The sequence below is a fragment of the Stegodyphus dumicola genome, chromosome 3, assembly GCF_044657685.1.
Source record: "Stegodyphus dumicola isolate Sdum_Otavi_A_Nest chromosome 3, ASM4465768v1".
Lineage (NCBI taxonomy): Eukaryota > Metazoa > Arthropoda > Arachnida > Araneae > Eresidae > Stegodyphus > Stegodyphus dumicola.
Window position 1 is genome coordinate 156135246 of NC_140770.1, and position 19935 is coordinate 156155180.

At 32.9% G+C, this 19935-nt stretch overlaps 1 protein-coding gene across 1 annotated transcript in view; it reads left to right on the forward strand.

Moving 5' to 3' along the window:
• Nucleotides 1-19935, forward strand: part of BI-1 (Bax Inhibitor-1) — a 76522-nt gene that overhangs the window by 26422 nt on the left and 30165 nt on the right. Inside the window, exons 3-4 of the mRNA XM_085813535.1 lie at nucleotides 3727-3847; nucleotides 14506-14652. Of these exons, the coding sequence (XP_085669661.1) occupies nucleotides 3727-3847; nucleotides 14506-14652 (268 nt within the window). The remainder of the gene's footprint in view (nucleotides 1-3726; nucleotides 3848-14505; nucleotides 14653-19935) is intronic.

Sequence of the window (19935 nt, forward strand, 5' to 3'; positions counted from 1 at the left end):
TTATTAAAAGAATTTTATTGATAATTCAGATTCTGAAAACAAGAACATTGTTGTTATAAAAAACAAAGAAAAAATAAACAACATACTTCATTCAACGGGGCCCAACTTTGGCGCATAAACTTTTCAACATAAAAATATTTGAAGCATGTTATGGATAAAGGTTTATTTGATTATGGCAAAGTACTCGATGGTTATTTGCCTAAGGTGAAGGATGCCTTCGTTCGAGGACTGCCTAACGGAAATTGGCTTGCATACATGTTTCACATATGGAAAACTAAGAATATCATCCTGGCAACCAGCCCGTTTGCCGGGATTCGAACTTCGGACAGAACCACCAGTTGTTCCGTTAGACTCCGCTCAGTCGCTGGTGGGCTGTCCGATAACGGAAAAGTTCAAAATTTCATATTAGAGGAAAAGTGGTAGCATAGTATAATTCAAAGTTATTGCCATTTCAGTAATGTGAAGAGATTTCAAGAATGTTTAATTATTTTATTTAGCTTATGACAAACTAAATAAAATAATTAAACATTCTTGAAATCGCTTCTCTTAACATACTGGTAGTTTGACCTGCATTCAAACCCCCGTGAACAAGCTGATTGCATGGGCGTTTTTATGGTTTTAACTTTTCGTAGTGCGAGATTGTTTCCCTTAGAAAATCTGTCACGAAAGCATACCTTCCCTTAGACAGATCGCCTTCACGTGCTTAATAATCTAACAAGCCAAACCAAACACAACCCGAGCGAGGACTCGTAGTCAAGGCACGTCATCATGAAAAGCTAACTAAAATTGGCTCATATTCACATTAAACATGGGCAGCAAAAATTCGCTAGAACTGGTATGCAGGCAATCCATTCGTCAGGATTTGAACCCGCTTCAAACTATTAGTATTCAACGATTTTACCGCTACTTCGTTGGCGGCCTTTTATAGTATCTATAAGAAAGGTAATCGCAAAGAGACAATCATTGCGTACCGACGGATGAACTAAGTTCGGAATTTAAAGAATAACTTTCATTCGTGCTATTGCTGTTAGCATTGACATTTGGACAGATGTTAATTTATTTTAAATTCTTTTAATGTAATTAATTTATACCTTTAAATAATTGATCTTCTGACTATAATTTTTTGTGCGCAGTATATCTAACCCTTCCGTACACTAACTGTTTTAATTAATTTACACTCCATTAATTTTAAGAGATTTTATATCGATAGATTTCTTTCCAAAATGTTTCAAGGATTACATATTTTTTTATTTAGATTTCAAAACATTTTGTATTTAAAATCTTAATAATAAAATTTTTAAAACAAATATTTCTAGAAATTCCTTCGGCATATTCATTTATTCCATTTAAATGAAGTTTTGAGTAGAATATCTTCCTTTCAACATTCATATAATTGTTGTATGTCAGTTTGCCATTTCTACGGAGCATAGAGCCACACATACGAGTACAAAACTCAGGCATGCTGAAAGCACAGTTTTAACATTTAAGAATCTAAAAAGAATATACCATTATAATAACGTGCATTTGAAATACGAAGGCAAACAAGAAAGCTGGTTGCAACATTTTATATTTTTTCCTGACGAATCAGAAATTGTAATCATTTTTCAATACAAAAATAAAATATTTGATTCTATAACATATAGGCATAAAGGCTTCCTCCGTTACAATTCTTTTTTTTTTCTTGTTTCTACTAAAATTCGGCAATGTACTATAACAACATCGGATCCTGTTTGACTTTCATTTGTATAAAGTACCACAAGGCAAACAGTTGTAAAACAATTTATCTTCTTTCGCAAACTTTTAGTCGGCACACAGATAATACATACCTGCTGTCTGACAAAGATACTTCACTCTACGGACTTTTTCCTAAAGTGCTCTTTTCAAAGAGACTTCACACCCTTTGTTTCAACTGACAGCCGCCTGCAGAAAGGTAAGGGAAGGAAGACCAGATCGCGTCGTCTAAACACATCTTAAGCAATCTTCGTGTATACACGTCTTAAGCATTTTTCGTGCGATTTGAAATTCGTGTAAAGACGTCTTAAGCATTTTTAAAGAAATTCCAAAAACGTTTAAACACGTCTTAAGCAGTTAAAGGGTTAAGTGAATCTAGCGCCAGAATCTCGCTGTGGTAAACAAATACTAGAGTGAATTTTAAAGAATGCATTTATTCTATTGTGGTTTATGCGCTGTCGGCGAAGTAGATTTAATTCAATCCAATAAGTTTAAATGAAATGCAAGAAAAATGCGTATAATTTAAAATTCTGTACAAGGAAGTCGTGGTGTATACATCAGATTTTTTTAATAATGTCCGAATTTTAATAGTCTTATACTAAAGCATTTTAACGAGTTTGAACCGATTAATCAAGAAAGAGGTCAATAATAATTTATTTCCATACCTGAAAGAGGTTTTTATTTTAGTGTAATTTTAATGTCTTTCATTGCATGTTCCATTTCATTTGAGGAATTTTAATACCTCTTCATTTTGGTGTTCATCATTTTATCATTTCATGTAGATCTTATGACTTTGCTAATTGTTGTTTGAATTAAAAATATAATATAGTGCGTCCGTAAAGTCATGGTGCACTTTTGATCAGTCACAAGAAAGCAACAAAACAAGATAGAAAGGTGAAACCATCACCAAACAAAAGAAAACCTCTTTAAGTTTCATACCTACTCAGTGCAGTTTGATGTGGTCTCCATTCATGCCGTCACAGTCTACTCCGCAAAGAAAAATGGTCCTGTCACTTTATCATGCATCCAGCCACATCACACGTTCACTTTAGGGCTGTTACGTTTGTACTCTACGTGGGCATGAAGATTTTCATATTCGGATGTTATGTCGATGAACATGTCCACTAACAGGGAATGTCACCTCATCGCTAAACACAATCTTCTGCAGAAATCGGTTTTCATTGTCAAACTCGTGAAGCCTATCTGTAGCAAATGCAAATCGTTTGTGTCAATCCGTCGGTTTGATATCGTGCAACAGCTGCAATTTGTAAGCGCTTCTTATGTAACTCTTCCATATAGCCTCTACAGACTCGTCACTGACCGATGGCCTGTGAAGATGGGGTTTATCCAACAAACTGCCGCTATCCTTCAACTGCTTATCCCACCGATTAATGTTATTTCTATGCAGTTCATTGTACACACGACGAATATTCACATTGTCACGTTGTACTTTGGTCATGGAGTCGAATTTGGCAAGCCACAGAACACACTGAACTTTCCTCTGTACGGTCGGTCCACATCTCGACTGGCATGGGCGTAGATAGGCTGATCTGCTCTTTCTCATTTCGCGGTGCTGTGTTCGCGGTTCGCTCTTTCTCATTTCCTGTGTGTGCACATAATACTATGGAAACTTGGAGAGTTTTCCTTTTGTTTGGCAAAGATTTCACATTTCTATTTTGTTTTATTCCTTTCCTGTGACCAATTAAAAGTGCGCCATGACTTTACGGATGGATGCACTATATACCTCTGATGAAATTTGAGGAAATAAGTTTAAAGGAAGTGCAGCAAAAAAATGTGCATAATTTAAGAGGCTGTACAAGAAAATTATGTGGTGTCCACATCAGGTATTTTTTAGTAGTCTTTGGAGGTAAAAGTCAGGGAGTGCTGTCAGAATAAGAAATCAAATATTTTGATAAATTTCTATGAGTTCTGGACTATATTGTTAAAAAAATTGAAATATATTTTTTTTAAGTTTTTCTTCATATTTTATTACAGGGTGGATTTCTTAGTGCACTTGGATCCATTGGATTTATGCTTGCTTTGATGGCTACTCCAGATGATGGGAAAAACACAAAAACAAGACTCATGTACTTAACAGGATTTTCTTTTCTCTCTGGTAAGCTAAATTCGTCGCATTCGAAAGGAAAAAAATTAAGCACAATATAACTCCTATTACCTGAACTCAACTGGAGCTTTAGTTATCTGCTTTGCTTGCTGTTCTTTTTGTATAAGCCAAATTAAGCATTTAACTTATTTAGATGGTAATAACCTTATCACTTATTTAAATAAAATACTGTGATACAGTATGGTAATTTTTAAGAATTCTTAAGCACTTTTTTCATTAAAAATTAACATATTTTCGGTGCAATTTTGTGTATTATATGTTTTACCTGAGATGCTTTTGTTTAATATTAATTAGAATAATTTTTTATTTTGGTTTGAAATAATTTTGTCTTCTCTATACCGAATGTTTTTCTGTTAATCATTGTTTTAATTTCATTTGCTAAATGTTGCTTAGACAAATACACTGGTGGGAAATTAAAATATATACTCAATTTTTTTCATTTTTATCTTTAAATTTCAGTCTGTGTTATTCGATGGGGAATTAAATCAAAACCTTAAATACTTTTTACGTGCAATTTATTGAACAAAGGTAGAATACAAATGTATCATTTTTCAAAGTAGTCTTCCTGATGGTTAACACAAAGGAAATCCACGTATTCCTCTAGTAAAAAAAAATCTTGTGGTTGTGTATGCAGCTAATTGTACAATTCCTTGTAGTCGTCCTTTACCTCTTCATTCGAACAAAATTTCTTTCCTCTTATTGTCTCTTTGAGTAGTCCAGATATGTGGTAATCACTTGTGCCAGATGTGAAAGATTATCAAAGCAGGGTTGCCACGCTACCTGGAAAACCGGAAAAAGTCAGGGAATTCGGAAATTGACCAAAAAATTCAGGGAAAAGTCAGGGAATTTAAGCGTTTTAGTCAAAATCTGGAAAAGTCAGGGAATTTCATACAACGATCCCGCCAAAAAAGGCGAGTTTTGCGCCGACATCGGAAGAGATTACTTTTTTGGCGAATTGTGTATCACATGAGTGTCATTCGGGCAGCTGGCATAGAGCCAATTTTCGCAGCTCCAATTTGATTGTCTTTTTAGAAAGGCAAAGCAAGTTTCCCGCAACTTTTGGTTTCCAGTAACCTCGAGAATCGCATGTGCAGTGCATGAACTAAAGAAAGTACCTGTTCTCGTATAAAACAAAATGGGTTTAATCCTAGTATACGGTACCATGAAGGTTAGAATAAAAAAAATATGTGTTGTAAAGAAGGAAAACCTCTCTGCAACAGACGTGGCTCGGTTCCATCGTAGCGGGAAAGAGCTGTGCCTGCGCGATATATCTGTCGCCAAAGCTCGAAACCGGTGTCGAAGTTCGAAGGTCACGTTATCAAGAGTTCATAAAATGAATATTGTTTAAAATGTCTTTATAGGAAAAGAAAATATTTTTTGGCGCAAGTAAATTAATTCATGGATTACTTATTTTAAGGGGGGGGGAATATCTACGAAAATCCGTTTTTAAAATTATTGTGAAAAATCCAAGAAAAAACGTTCTTTGATAAAACGTTTCTTCTTGGATTTTTCGCAATAATTTAAAAACAGATTTTCGTAGTTTTCTTTTTTGTCAAAGAACGTTTCTTCTTAATATGTGTTTCTCAATTTCCTGTACACATCGCGGAGAGGGAAATTCTGGCTGTTCCGTTGTCAAATCCCTTGGCAAATTTTCCCTCCGCTTTTTACATAGACGTTCTTTGGTCAGAATAATCTCCATGTATGCTACAGCGGGATTTGGCGACATGATGATGAGCAGTAAACGGGTCATTTTGCTCTTGGCGACAATTTTCAAAATCATGCGAAGGCCGTATCGTATACTAGGATTTTACCGCAATTTTTTTTTTTTCTTCTTCTTCTTCTTCTTAATAAATACCTTGTCATTTTGCAGTAAAACAAAAAAATAGTAATCAATCATCTAGGATAACCATGTAATATAACTATATTTGCTAAAATATTGTTGATTATTCTAATTAAATTTTTAAGTAATTATCTTTATTTTTATGTTATTCATATCATTTAATGTTGCTTCTTCGCTCTAAATTTATGTATCATTAGTAAATAATATTTCCAAATTTCACGAAATTTTCTCTGACATAATCCTGAAATTAATTCTAGCAGTATGATGACATCACGAAATTTAATGCACATATTTTTTCCTTATGTATGCTGCGAAATAAATATAAAATACCTCAATTTAGTAAAAAAATATCATTAAATAGATTTCTTTCTTTCGTTTAGCTGCAGAATGTCTGCAAAAAAAGCCTTATGTTATTCCAGATTGGGCAGATTCTAAATCTTCAGTGGAGAAAACAACTCCTATTATAATTATATTTGTGTTTTCAAGTGTTAAGCTGCCTTTTAAGAATACACCTCACACAAATTAAATTTACCTAAAATGTAACCTAACTTTTAGCATTGTGTTGTGATTTATAAGAACCGGATTAGCCTCGTGTTGAACTGGGGATGATCATGAGTAATAATTAAATAAAACGTACAGTTGTTATCCAATGTAAATATCATAAATTTTATTAAGTTTTTAAGCGGAAAAGTAAACAAAATTATCAAACAAAGTGTACCAAGAATAATTAAGAATAAATGTCCTCTGGGATTTATTGAATAATTAAGTGAATTTGCTACACAGTACAAGTAATACTATAATTAATTTACCTCTTAGCACAGCGAACGTACATTACGCGGATAGACTGGAATTTTCTCGAAACATACCTCAAAAACCTGGAAAAGTCAGGGAATTTCATTCTCCTGTTTGAGTGGCAACCCTGTCAAAGTGAAGGTCAGTGATAGTTGCAACTCTTGCAGAATGACATCTTTCATGTGTTTTGATCTGACTGCAGACCGAAATGATTTGAAATATGACGGGCTGGTGATGGTGTTTTTCCTAGGTGTGTAGTGTTAAAAAATAATGTCTTGTTCATCCAAAAGAGACTCAGCAGAACCTTTCTTGCAAATGACTGCACCAGGAACTTCTTTACAGATTTATGTGATGAGAAATAGGGCCATTCCTTGATTTCTGCTTTGGTTTCGGGTTGGTAGTAGTGAATCCATGTTTGTTGTTGTTGTCTTGTCCAAGGAATTGGTGCGGAGGAGCCAAATAGGAACAAAAGTATCCAGGATAGCCACAGCAACATGAATAATTTCCCACGAATAGAGGAATTGGTTCGAGGGAGCTATATCTATACTGAAGAGCTTGGCCAAAATAGCAGGACAGTCGAAGAGATGGTTTGGGGAAAGTTTGATATCATTACAGTGAGGACAGCTATTATAATTTTGTTGGCCATCAGAGGATATCTTCATTTCTTTCAATTTTTTGGTCCTTAGTCTGGCTATGGTAGTGGAAATGGCACGGTTACAATTTAGGTCAGGAACGTAATTCTTCTTGATTGATTGGGAGGTTCCAATTAAGTGGCAGCATGTTTTGATCCTTAATTAACACTAAATCATTCACATTTAAATTGTAATTGAGTGTTTTCCACTTGTAATGCACTTGTGACAGAGTCGAGTAATCTTTGAACCATGATTTCCAAGATGACTGGGAAATCGTATAACTGTTTCCACCTTCACTGATGGGGGGAATATCAAGTTCCAGGACACTTTTTAACTCCGAACCAGTGATCCTATAACACATTTCGGGTGAAACTTCATGGATTTAATAGCTGCCTCTCTTAGGCCTCCAAAATGATGATTGATAGAAAGTTCATTATCAATGTAATGCTTCCATTTCCCAAGTAAAATACTAGTTGTCTTTGTCGTATAGGCACTTAACTAATTATAAAATTCGTTCCACATCCACTGAATATTTCAACTGGTTTCCCTGGTTGATCGATTAATTGTTTAAATGCTGCAGTACATGCCCGAGCACGAAGGTCTCCTCCGAGCTTTTCAAACTGAAAATTTGCTCCAAAGCTGTCTAGCTAACTCCTACTGAACTATGAAGCTTTTAACTGAATCCTTCCTTTGGTCTTTTAGTATTTCCATTATGAACATGTATAACCTATTATTTAGGACACCTCTCCAACTTTTCCAAAGCCGAATTGGACCTGACCACCATTTTTCATCCAGTACTGACTTCTCAACCGAGATTCTTGTAGTAAAGCCAATCTGCGAGGTTATCTTCAGATGGACGAACAACTCGCTCTCGATTTTTCCTGAGCTTCCACGACACAATGTAACAATGCAATGCAAGAATCATTCCAAAACACTTCTTTCAATTTTATCCGTGGAACACTCTTAAGTAATTTCCCATTCTAGCACCTATCATTTTGCGCATTAGTTCTAAGCAAGACAGCATTAATTTTTTTAGTGGTAAAACTCTTACTTTTCAACATTATAAAGGGACACGCACTATAATTCCCACTACTCTCAGAATATCTAAAATGAACAACTGTTCTGTTAGCAGTTAAGGAAACATCGCAAAACACATGTACCACCACTTGCTCATTCTTGTAATACAGAAAACAGAATGTCAGAATGGTAACGTCCGTTAATTTACCAGTTTTGTTATACCATGTAAGGGGACCGACGATGGGCCGGCGTCAGACCCTGGGGCCTGGCACTGGAATTTTTGTTTGGCTGGCGTCGGTCCCCTCGATCGACAGTTTTAACATTCGTGACCACGAATTTTGTCACACACAGGCAGGGCTTGTATGTTGATAGCCCGACAAAGCTCACTAACAGAGAAGCTGTACTAATTCAGAAGTCAAACAACAAAAATCAGCGTTATATTTACAAAATTTTCACAGGACTAGTTTCGATGGTTTTACCGAACCACCATCTTCAGATGCAAAACCGCATTATTATTAGTATTTATTCGGCGTGTTATTGTGTCTTAATTAGAGAAGCTGTGCTCAATGCATGAAGTCGCAGATCACCCTGCAACATTGCACCGCTTGATCACTCGCCCCAGCTGAATGGAAAGGACAGCAAATTCTTCGCCGTGCTCAATATGTTAACAATAATTTTACAAGTATCACAAATGGAACAAGTACACTGGAAAAATCAAAAACTCTTGCTGTCTATAAAGCACATCTCTTACTGTTTCGAAATATTTTCCAGGAATTCACCAATCTGTTAAGGTCCAACGACAGCTCGTCTCTATCAGGATTCCAGTTCAACCCTAAAACTTTTAGTTGCTGAACTTTCACTATCTCACCATCACTAAGTCTATTTTCTGGCACAGTTTTTCTAAATATTGATACAGCATACTGAAACATACAACTGAAATGACTCACTCTTAACAAACTGGTTGTAAGATTTCTGCCAAAAAATGTTCTTAATAAAGTTAGGAAGAAAAACCATGAAATCAGTACCTTTAGTGTTGGTAGTAATTACCACCCAAATCTATGATTTTTCTGCTAGTGTTTTGGTAGTTTTTCAAAGTTTTTGGCCCAGAAACTTAAAGGCTGCAAGTTTAAAAGCAGATCAATCTCATTTCGGATGTTCTGTGTAGAATGGACCAGCAAGATATAGCTGCAGGTATGAAAAAAGGTAGAAGTCTGAAGAAGCGATGTCGGAGCTATATGGTGGTAGTAAGAAAAGATTCTATTCGAGTAGACACATGCTGTCTAGCATTATTGTGATAGAACATCATACCTTTTTGTGCCAGAACTCCTTGACGGTTTTCCTTGAAAGCAGTGGCAACATGGACTTGAATTTCGTTGTATGCTTTACTGTCTTTTTCCAGACACTTTGTGGATAATACCACGACAATCCCGCCAGATACAAAGCATGATCTTTTTGTTAGTCAAATAGTGCTTTGTGATGCTGCCGACGGCTCACCGGATGCAGACCACCCACCTTTTTGGCCTGTGTTGTTGAAGTAAATTCACTTTTTATCACAAGTGATCATCTGGTCCAGAATTTTGTCCTTGATTTTATATCCAAAAATATTAGTGCAGGTCCGATCAACGTCTGTCCTTACTGCTTTAGTTTTCTCATGCGGCACCCAGCAGTTCTAGATCAGGTTTGTGCAATGCACAGGACGACTAATAGATGTGGCATTAACATCTAACTCCTGAGCAAGCTCTTGATCAGTTGCATACTGATCTTTTTCCTCATCAACATCAATAGGCTGGCCAGAGTGCTCTGGTCCTTGTTTTTGGAATTTTGGTGACTGCAACAGAACTGGAAGTAAATGATTGTTCTAATCTGGTAGCATGATAGTTCCATTTCAAAAACCTTATAATAATAATATTTAACCCTTAATAATAACAATATTTTTTTACAAATTTCACCACAGAGTGTTCTAAAGTAAATCTTTTTGTTCCAAATGCCAAATTTGTTTGACAGAGTATGATTAAACACACCAACGTGAACGGTTTTCCCATAAGATATTCGTAGTGGTGGGAAACTCATTAAAACCTGGTATTTCTGCCATACTATCAATTGCCCATTTTAGTGTTGAATTCAAAATTTCAAATAACTTAGGTTTACTTCTTAATTTTTTTTACATGATTCTTTATTGCGGCACTCAAAATGAAAGGGGAGCTTTTACAGCCAAATACCAGTCGTTTTCATTCATGTAATTGTATATTCTTCACTAGGGTTATCAGAATACCAAAGAAACTTTTTAGACTTTTTTCTGTTTATTTCGGAAATTCTTATCATTGATGCCTTCTCGTGTCACTGTTGAAAGCTGTTTTGAAATTATGAAAATTTTAAATTACATCAAGAATTTTTGGTGTTTAAATTTGGACCTGTTCCTAAACAGTCATTAGTAGTCTATTTTCCCTAACAACTCCTCTTATGAGGCATAAAATACTCATGCTTATTTCTCTCACATAGCTTAATAACTCCAGTCTGTTTTTGGTCATTTATTATATCCTTATTAGCAATCAAATCATTTTTAGAAAAACCCTTTTAACTTGTAGAGACATTAGGTATTTTTCGGAAGCAGGTAAGATGAAAAATGAGCAATTGCCTTCGCTGGGAATCGAACCACGAACCTCTGGAATACCGGCGCAGCATGCAGAACCACTATACCATGAAGGCACGCTAGGAAGGCGAGAGAAATCGCTTTTCAGCTAAAAAATAATTGTTTTCCTAATTCATCGTAACTAAATTTCCATAATAAATAAGTTTTGTATCTTTCATTCACAAATGAAAAATTTTTCTCAAATTCATCTGTCAAGCAATCTATCAACTACATTTTAATTCTTCCTCTTCTTCAATTTCTGAAGCATTGAACTCCCACAACACTTGAACATCTGAGGCAGCAACACAAAAATTCACCGACTTAGCACACTTAACATTAGGCTTGTAAATATCTTGACTTCTCTTTACAGCAAACTCTAAAGTCGTTGGTATGCAAGTAACTGCTTTGAAGCTTCAATGATCTGCCAAAACACATCTGCATTTTCACAACAGTCGGCTAAAACTAATCTGCGCAGCTGCATCGTAATCATTTTGTACTTCGAACAAAACCAGGTGCCACTGTAATAGTGTCAGCCACCATTGTTTCAATTTGAATAAATGATTAGGTTTATATCTACTAGATAATTTTATTGTTTCATATAATCTCTCAACAGGCTTTAATCAGAGTTGCGGACCCTCCCGATTTAGGCGGGAGAATCCTGTTTTCCGACCGTTCTTCCTCCAACCCGATTTACAACATGTTTCTCACGATTTTTAAGTAGCATGGCGTAATACTTCGTTATTTGCAAAGTGATTTGGGGTGTCTGAAAGCACCTGCTTTTTCTCTAGACTGTATAGAAAACCAGATTAATTTGCTCAGTGAGAAATTATGGCACGCTTCTGCTTTGTAAGTTAGAGCACTTGTCCAAAAATGTTGTGTTCCTTTTCTCTAATGAGCATCGAGTGCCACTGTGCATCATCTGTCACATATTACTCCAGTGAGTACAAACAAGATCGAGGTTGTTATTTCATTAATCTTGTCGCTAACCTGTGTGAAAGTACGTGCTTTCGAGAAATAGTGTAAGAAATTATGATATTTAGTATTAGTTATGTCTGCAAAAAAGGTAAAATACTCATGTACTTTTCAAAAATCGTACACAGGTGACTTTCCTCAACGAAATGTACAATGCATTTGTGATGTGTACAGTTTGTAGTTGCAATTTTTTGATTTCGTATGGCGGAAATGCCGATGTTCTTGAACATATTCGTACATAAAAGCTCTGAGACAGCATGAGCTATGTTGAAAAAAAAAAAAAAAAGTTCATTTGTTTCTGTGGAAACTAAGGACCAAAAAGTTATTAATGCAGAATGTTCTGTTTGCACATGTAACTGAACTTTCAGATATTTATTGGTAACGATTTGAAGGTAATTCATTATTAAAAAATTTATTTTTATCATTTAAAAATCTTTTTGTCACTGAAAATAAATCTAATTTCTAAAAAAATTGTCTTGGTTTTTGAGTGTCATAGTTTGGCAGGAATGCTTTAATGAGCCAAAGGAAAAAACTGACAAACTTTCATTTCTAATTGATTTTAATTTGAAACAGTTTGCAAAGGTTGTTGTACACCAGCTTCTTTCCAAGCTAGTATTGCATAAAATGTGTGTTATTTTAGTGAATTTTGTTTTAGTTATAGAGCTAGTGTATGTTGTGTGAATGAATAGTAGCACATATGGTTTATGCATTGGGCTTGACCCTGTCACTGAAGAATTGCTCTGTAATATCTATTTTCAAAAGAATTTGATTTTGCTTAAGAAAGTGAATCATATGATGATGCACTTTCACACAAAAACTGTATCTTACACTATGAAGAAAAACATTTGAAACAAAGATTATTTGGTTTTATAATTTTAACTTGCTCATTTATTGAAAACCTTTTAAAATTAGGAAAGTATTGCAGTGCATGGTTTTGATTAGTTTTACATAAAATACGTGTATGATTGTTTACTCCATATACATTTGAATTATTTTTATAATATATTTATTAACATAATTTCTCTCGCCTCCTTCATTATCGTTACCTGAAAATCATTTTGCAAAAAAAGAATTCTGTTTTTTTTTGTGTACCTTTTGATGACAAATAAGTAAGGAGATAAGCATGCAGCCAAAAAAATAACACACAAATTTCTTTTCAAACAATTCAAAAATCTGGAAGATTTGTCTGAAAAATGAGGGTCTTAAAAAACTAAACATGGCTAAAATGGACTGGTTTGTGTGGCTAACATGGACTGGTTTGTGTTAAGCTGCCATCTACAGTCAAAAGTCGTTAATCCGGACTCGTCGAGACTTTGGCGATTCCGGATTATCAATCATCAGTTTAAATCTGGTAAGATACCATGCAGAAATTATAAAATTAAAAATATGTAACCGTAATTTATGAAATAAAGAACAATTATGATCTAAAGGGTATCAAAATTTACAAAAAAAAGCTTAATATTTATTTGTTTACTTTATTAAACATTTCTTTCAATGTAAGTTGTTTAAGTTGCTTCGTTTTATTTGATAATACTTTCTCTTTAATTCTATAAACAGACATAATTTCTTCTTCAGTTACAAAGTTCCGCTGTTTAAGTCCTATAATTGCTGTGTCGAGGATACCGACTAATTTGTCAATCGAAATTTTTTCGTTTTCAATAACCTCTGTGTCACTTTCTTCACTATCGGAAGCGAATTATAATGACGAGGAATTTGATTTAAATCATATCAAAGACAGAGTACATCGAGATGAAATACTACATTTAGTAAGGAATTATAAGCCAAATAAAATAAAAACATCTGCCCTGAAGATAAGGATAGTGCTAACAGATCAACTTCCAATTCATTGCGCGCCGCAGCGTCCCCCCCTCCCCCGCCGCAGATCAGCGTATTGATAAACAGATTTCGAAGTGGTTAGAGAAATGAAGGATATGCCTTTATCCATTTTTTGCGGCAATTTCACTTTTTGTTTAATGGACTTCAAAACATACTTTTGCTTTGTAGATCCTTTACATATTAGTAAATATATATTGGAAATTCTATGTGACATAATCAAAAGTTCAAGCTTACTTTTATAAAATTGCTCTAACAGTCTGCAAAAAATAATAAGCCGGATCCAATTCAAAGATTAAGGAACAATGCAATCGGCAACATTAACTGAATTAGCTTATACCATCCGTTATATATTAAACGTGCATGCGTAAACGTATTATGCGCATGCGCACATGCATATTCGCAGCTGTAAAGGTCTTAAGCGCATGTGTCAACGCGATGAACGCGCAGAAAATTTGTAGGTTTGAGGTCCGGATTATGGGTGTCCGAATTAACGACTTTTGACTGTACTAGTTCGGTTCAGAGTAACCTATAAATCCTTTTAATTCAATTTTTCTTTGCGTACAGAAGGAAATTTTTAGGTGTGTCCAGACCAGACCAGACACACTGTGCCGCAAAGGGTTAAAGATAAAATAGTTTTAGGGTCTTAAGTAAAAAAAATGAATTCCAATGATATATTTCACTTGAAATAAACCTTGAGTTAAGCAAATAAATTTTGTTGAAGAGTTTTATTTTGTTCAGTGGCAATATTTTATTTCTTAATTATATAATTTTTCACTTAAAAATAAATAGATATTAGGCTTAAGGATGAAAGCTGCTCAGTAGATTTGGGTGTTTGAAGTGCAGCTGTATCTTAAAAATTAATTTTGTTGTACTGTTAAATTCTGTGAAAATTACTGCATTATTAATAAAAGATTTTTGAACTTCCTTTCAGGACTGGGCCTGGGACCTTTGCTGGATGTTGTAATATCAGTAGATCCGGCAATAATTCCTACTGCATTTTTTGGAACTTGTCTCATTTTTGCGTGTTTCACTTTTGCATCGATGTTCAGTAATCAGCGCCAGTATATATACCTTGGGGGTATGTTTTTTTTAATTTGTTTGTTTAGAATGTTTATTAAAATTAATAGTTCAATGTTAAAATTTGATAAATGTTAAATTGTTTATGATAAGGGCAGACTTTATGCCTGTTTAGGCTCATCATGGCATAATTTGGTGTCTGCCAGAAAAGCAGAAGCAACTAGCAAAAGTGGTTGAAATAATTTAATATTTATTGAAGTACAGGAATGTATTTGAAAATGAAACTACTTCAGCTGTGATGTGTACTGCTTTTTATGTTTATTTATTTCAGATGCTTTATATGTTTGTAAAGTAGTTTTGTTTGTTAAAATAATTTTCAGCTTTACAAGATGTGCATTCCTTAGAACTTCACTGTAATATGTATTTACATCTGTTTATTAAATATAAGTGATTGAAAAAAGGAAGAATGAGATATTTAAATGATTGAGAAGTGTATAAATGAAATATTATGAATTCAAAATACAAAGACAAAATTCCAGTATCTTTGCATCATACATAATAAATACAATTCAAATAATGAGTTACATGAAGTAAGTTAACTATAATTTACATCACTGGTAGTTGATTTATAAAAAAACATTTATCTTAAGTAAAAGAAGGGGGAAAATTAATTTCCTTTAATGAGGTAAAAATGTTATTTGCATTCATTCTAATTCATTTATGGGAGGTAAAAAGATCCCTATATAAATTGCCTAAAATAAAACTTTTCTTGAAGATTAGATTTATAATAAAGCACTTAATAAAACTCTTGTTTTCAGTAAAAAAAAATACTGGGAATAACTCAGCTAGGCTTATCTCGGAATCTAAAGCTCCATGAGGAATCTAGCATTTTGGTGACTGCATTTAATGATCGCACTATTTGGACTTGGTCAGAAATTGGAAAAAATACTAATAATGGAGAAGGAAAGGTACGACCAAATACAAACAGATGATAAATAGAAATTTTTTAGTTGGTCAGAGAACATAAAAATACACCAGTGCTAAAGATTTAGTAAGCTAACAGATGAGGTAAAAAAATATATCACTGCATAGCTTACAATAACAAAACGTGAAAAAATTCTGTTAGTAAAGAGATTAATCAGAAATAATGATTCGAAATAAAAGCTGTATCATAAATTATGAACCATTCAGGGTATTTGCTATTAAATTTCTACCGTTAGCTCACAATCTCCCTATATCTTATTCAAGTTTTCAATCATTAATAAAATACTTTTATTCATCCACTCAAGTTCAAACACATTTTTCTAAACTTGTAGTGGATGGATGACATTTGATGTTAATGCAGTTTTTTCACATATTATAGTCCCAATTCCTGCTTATTTATTCCTCTTTATTGGAACTAAATATAGGCTGTTTTTATTTTAAATATATTACAAAACTTGCAAATAATAACCGTTTATTATGAATTCTCACGTGCCGTAAAAATTAATTTTATAACAACTTATAAATAATAGTACATGACTGTGACAAATGAAATTGTAATATTTAAGAAAAATAAGTGGCAACAGTAAGACAGAGTTGTGAAGATTTTTAAAGTGTATGTAATTAAAGAATTGTAGTTTTATTGAGTTGGATGAAGCGGATGTAATGTCCCATTATGCAGCGAAAATTCTCCCCATGTTTCTATGTTAATGTGATAATAGTAATATATGTTTTAAATATAACTCTTTAAAATGTTCCTCGCTTATTAAAATAAATAGCACTGTAGGTCATATCTAGGACGAAAACTCTGCCCAGGGGTTGAGCATATGTCGCCTCGAATCGTTAGATGGAATATTAATTGAAAAACTGGACTGCTCAAAACTCACTGGAAATGTTCCTTGCAGTAATGAAGCATTACAAGAGATGAAAAGAATGAGAAATTATAGGCCACCATTAGCTTCATAAATTATTCTATTAATGTATAAATGTTTAAGTGTATCATTTCTACTACTGTGTGTATAGCCAGCCACATAGGATGATACACGGTTACATGTTACCATTATTCTTCATCTAATGTAAATGTGCCATTTTCAGTATTTCATTTCCATTAATGTATAAGTGTATCATTTGTACTAATATATGTATAGCCACGTAAGGTAATACACGATTATGTGTAATCATTGTCATCGTTCACACTGATGCATAATTTTCATTCTCAGTGTATCATTTCTGTCAACGTATAGGTGTGTGCATGTATCATTTTTATTGATGTGTGCATAGCCGTCACCATCGAGATAGATAAGGCCTGCGCTCTGAAACGAAACTGGCTTGTGACGTCACGGTTAAGGGACCCTCAGCAAACTTTTTGTTGACTTTTATAAGTTGTAATTTTTTATTCATTTATGTTTTAAGAATTGAATTTATGTTTACTTTTGACACCTGAAGTATCATCCCTTGTAATAATTACTAACACTAGTAATATAAAAATTGTCAGCAAAATTTATGATTATTTATTTTAATTGGAAACTAATTTTATATGAAATAACTGTCCTAAGAGGTTAAAAGCATAACACTTATTTCATTACATAATATGTAGAATATCAAATGCAGAGTAAATTTGATTCTTGACAGAGTACTGTGTTCTTTAAATTTAAATATCAATGTTTTTTGCAAATCATTAAATATCATTTTATCATGTACATAACATAAACATAAACATAACTTAAATGTACATAAACATTTAAGTTACAAATTAAATTACAAATTTAAATTAAATTACAACATATGTCATGTACATAAACATAACTTAAATGCATATGTTTAGCTAACATAGCTTCTGTTCACTTTTATATATGTTATTATCATGCAATCAGTTTGTTTAAAATTTGTTATGCAATACAAACCTTTCTGAGAATGATAGAAAAGTTTCTAAAGTAATGTATGTAAGATTCATATTAAGGTAATTAAATTGCGAGACTGCAAAATGAAATTTTAAAAATGTACAGTTATTGACGAAGCAGTAGTAATTGAATTCATATGTAGACATACATTGTATTTCAATTCAATGCAATTTTAAAAACAATTTTTTTAATTATCTTTTAAATTACAATCTTTAATTTGAGTACGTGGCACCACCAAAAGCTATGTAAGTTAAAAAAATTGCTTACATTATACAGAAAAGTTTTGAACATGATGTTAGGATTTATATTTTCTTTTCATGTGGATATTAATAGAAAAAATATTTTCAGAACAGAGGTAACGCGTATAGTTAAATAGGTATGATGTAAATATTTGCAAGAAATTTCAGTTTCTAAAAGTTTAAGTATTTCGTATATTTTTAAAATATTTTTAAAAAAATTGTGTATAACTTTATTTAAAAAACTTTTTTCCTGTCTTATTTGGAATTTTAATATTGATAGTCTTCAGAACTATGTAATAAACATTATCTCAATTTAACTACAGATTCTGTCGAATAATTATGTAGCATTAAGAGGAAAACATTAACTGTAATGCAGATTAACATACAATATGTAAGTAAGAAATAATTTTAAAACTAGACTATTTAGTAATTTATTACATTCAGAAAAATTTGCTGACTGATATAATGCATTTAAATGTTAGTCTAAATATTAAGTAGTCTCTTGCATTCGTTTGATGTTTTATAATCCTGCTACATTAATATGATAGATATAAGAAATATGCAATAATTATAGAATGAAAGATAACATGTGTTCCCACTGGCAAACATTTTGTTAAAGTAGTGGGTGAAACAAAAAAATTTGATGCGGTGAGGAGAATCAACGAGAGACACAAAGACAGTGCAGAAAAATCAAAGTAAAAATTTTAGCTACTTGAATTTTAAAACCAATTTTTCTTCAAGGAAATGATTTGCTTTTAAAAGCACCACACCATTCTCAAATAATTTTGTTTTGAAAATAAATACCAACAAAAGGAAATGAAAATATTTCATATTCGTATAAGCTTTGTAAAACATTATATTGCCGCTTGTACTTTTGTTTTAGACTGATTTTATAGTATGAGATACCAATTTCATAGAATAGGCTTAGAAAAACGGGTGTTTAGCAAGGAAGCTAAACTGCGCGAAGACCGGTCCCCTAGCAGTGATGTAGTAACTCAGCGCGCAGGCCTTACCTATCTCGATGGTGACGGCATAGCCCAGCAGAATCATACATGATTATGTGTTTTCATTTATTGCCATCATTTGTATTACTATGCATGTGTCGTTGTCAGAATATCATTGCTATTCATGTATATCATTTCTAGTAGTTTATGTATAGTCATACATGATGATGCATGATTACATGTAATCATTATTTGTCATCTTCTGCATTGATGAGCTAGTTGCATTATCAGTGTATCATTCCTTTTTTAATGTACACTGCTCAAAAAAAAAATGGGTAAGTGCTATATCTCCCGTTCTACTGGGCCGATTGACAAAATTCAAATTGCGTTTTTCATGTCTCGAAAGCACGACTTAGTATATATATTAGATTTATATATAGCGCTATTCAAACATAGGTATTTTGACACAAAATCGGACTTTTTCTGAAATAACATACCAATTTTTTTCCATATTTCGATTCTACGTCTAAAATTATGCCAGAATACCAAGTTTTGTAAAAAATCGTACAAGTAGTTTTTAAAATATTAGCTCTCAAAATTTTAGCTCCTCAATGTTAATTGAATTTGGCAAATATTCATTAATATCTCTTTTTTTTATTAAACTTTTTTGATTTTTTCTCTCACATTTCGAAATTTAGGTTCATTCCAAATAAAACTTACCCATTTTTTGTGTTTTATTTTTTAAATTTCTATTTTTAAATAATTTTTATAAATTTTTTGAAAAAAATTTTGAATTATAACCTATAAAATTTTTACCATCATCTTAAAGTAGGTGTATTTTTAAGCATATCTGCAAAAAATTAGACTTTTTTATTCAAAATTTTCTAAGATATACACGAATTTACATATTTTCAAGTTTTGAAATTTGGCATCCTTTTTTTTTGAGCGATAATATCGCCAAATGTGGTCTTTGGATTTTTGTTGCAGTGAATTGCCACAGCTATTTTTAACCTTAAATTTCAAGTAAGATTTTACGATGAATTATATGACATTTTTTTCCCTCAATGAAGCGTAATAAATATTTATTAATACTATATGAAAAGCTATTTTTTTTTAAATTATAGATGATATTATTCAAATTTTTAACTATTTTTTTTTAAATTTCTCTCTATCTTCCTTTTTAAAAAAAATAAGCGTAAATTTTTGTAAGAGTAAATTTTTACCTTCGGCGTTTTATCGTCTGCTACTTTACTTTGTTTAAACCGAATTGTCTAAAACT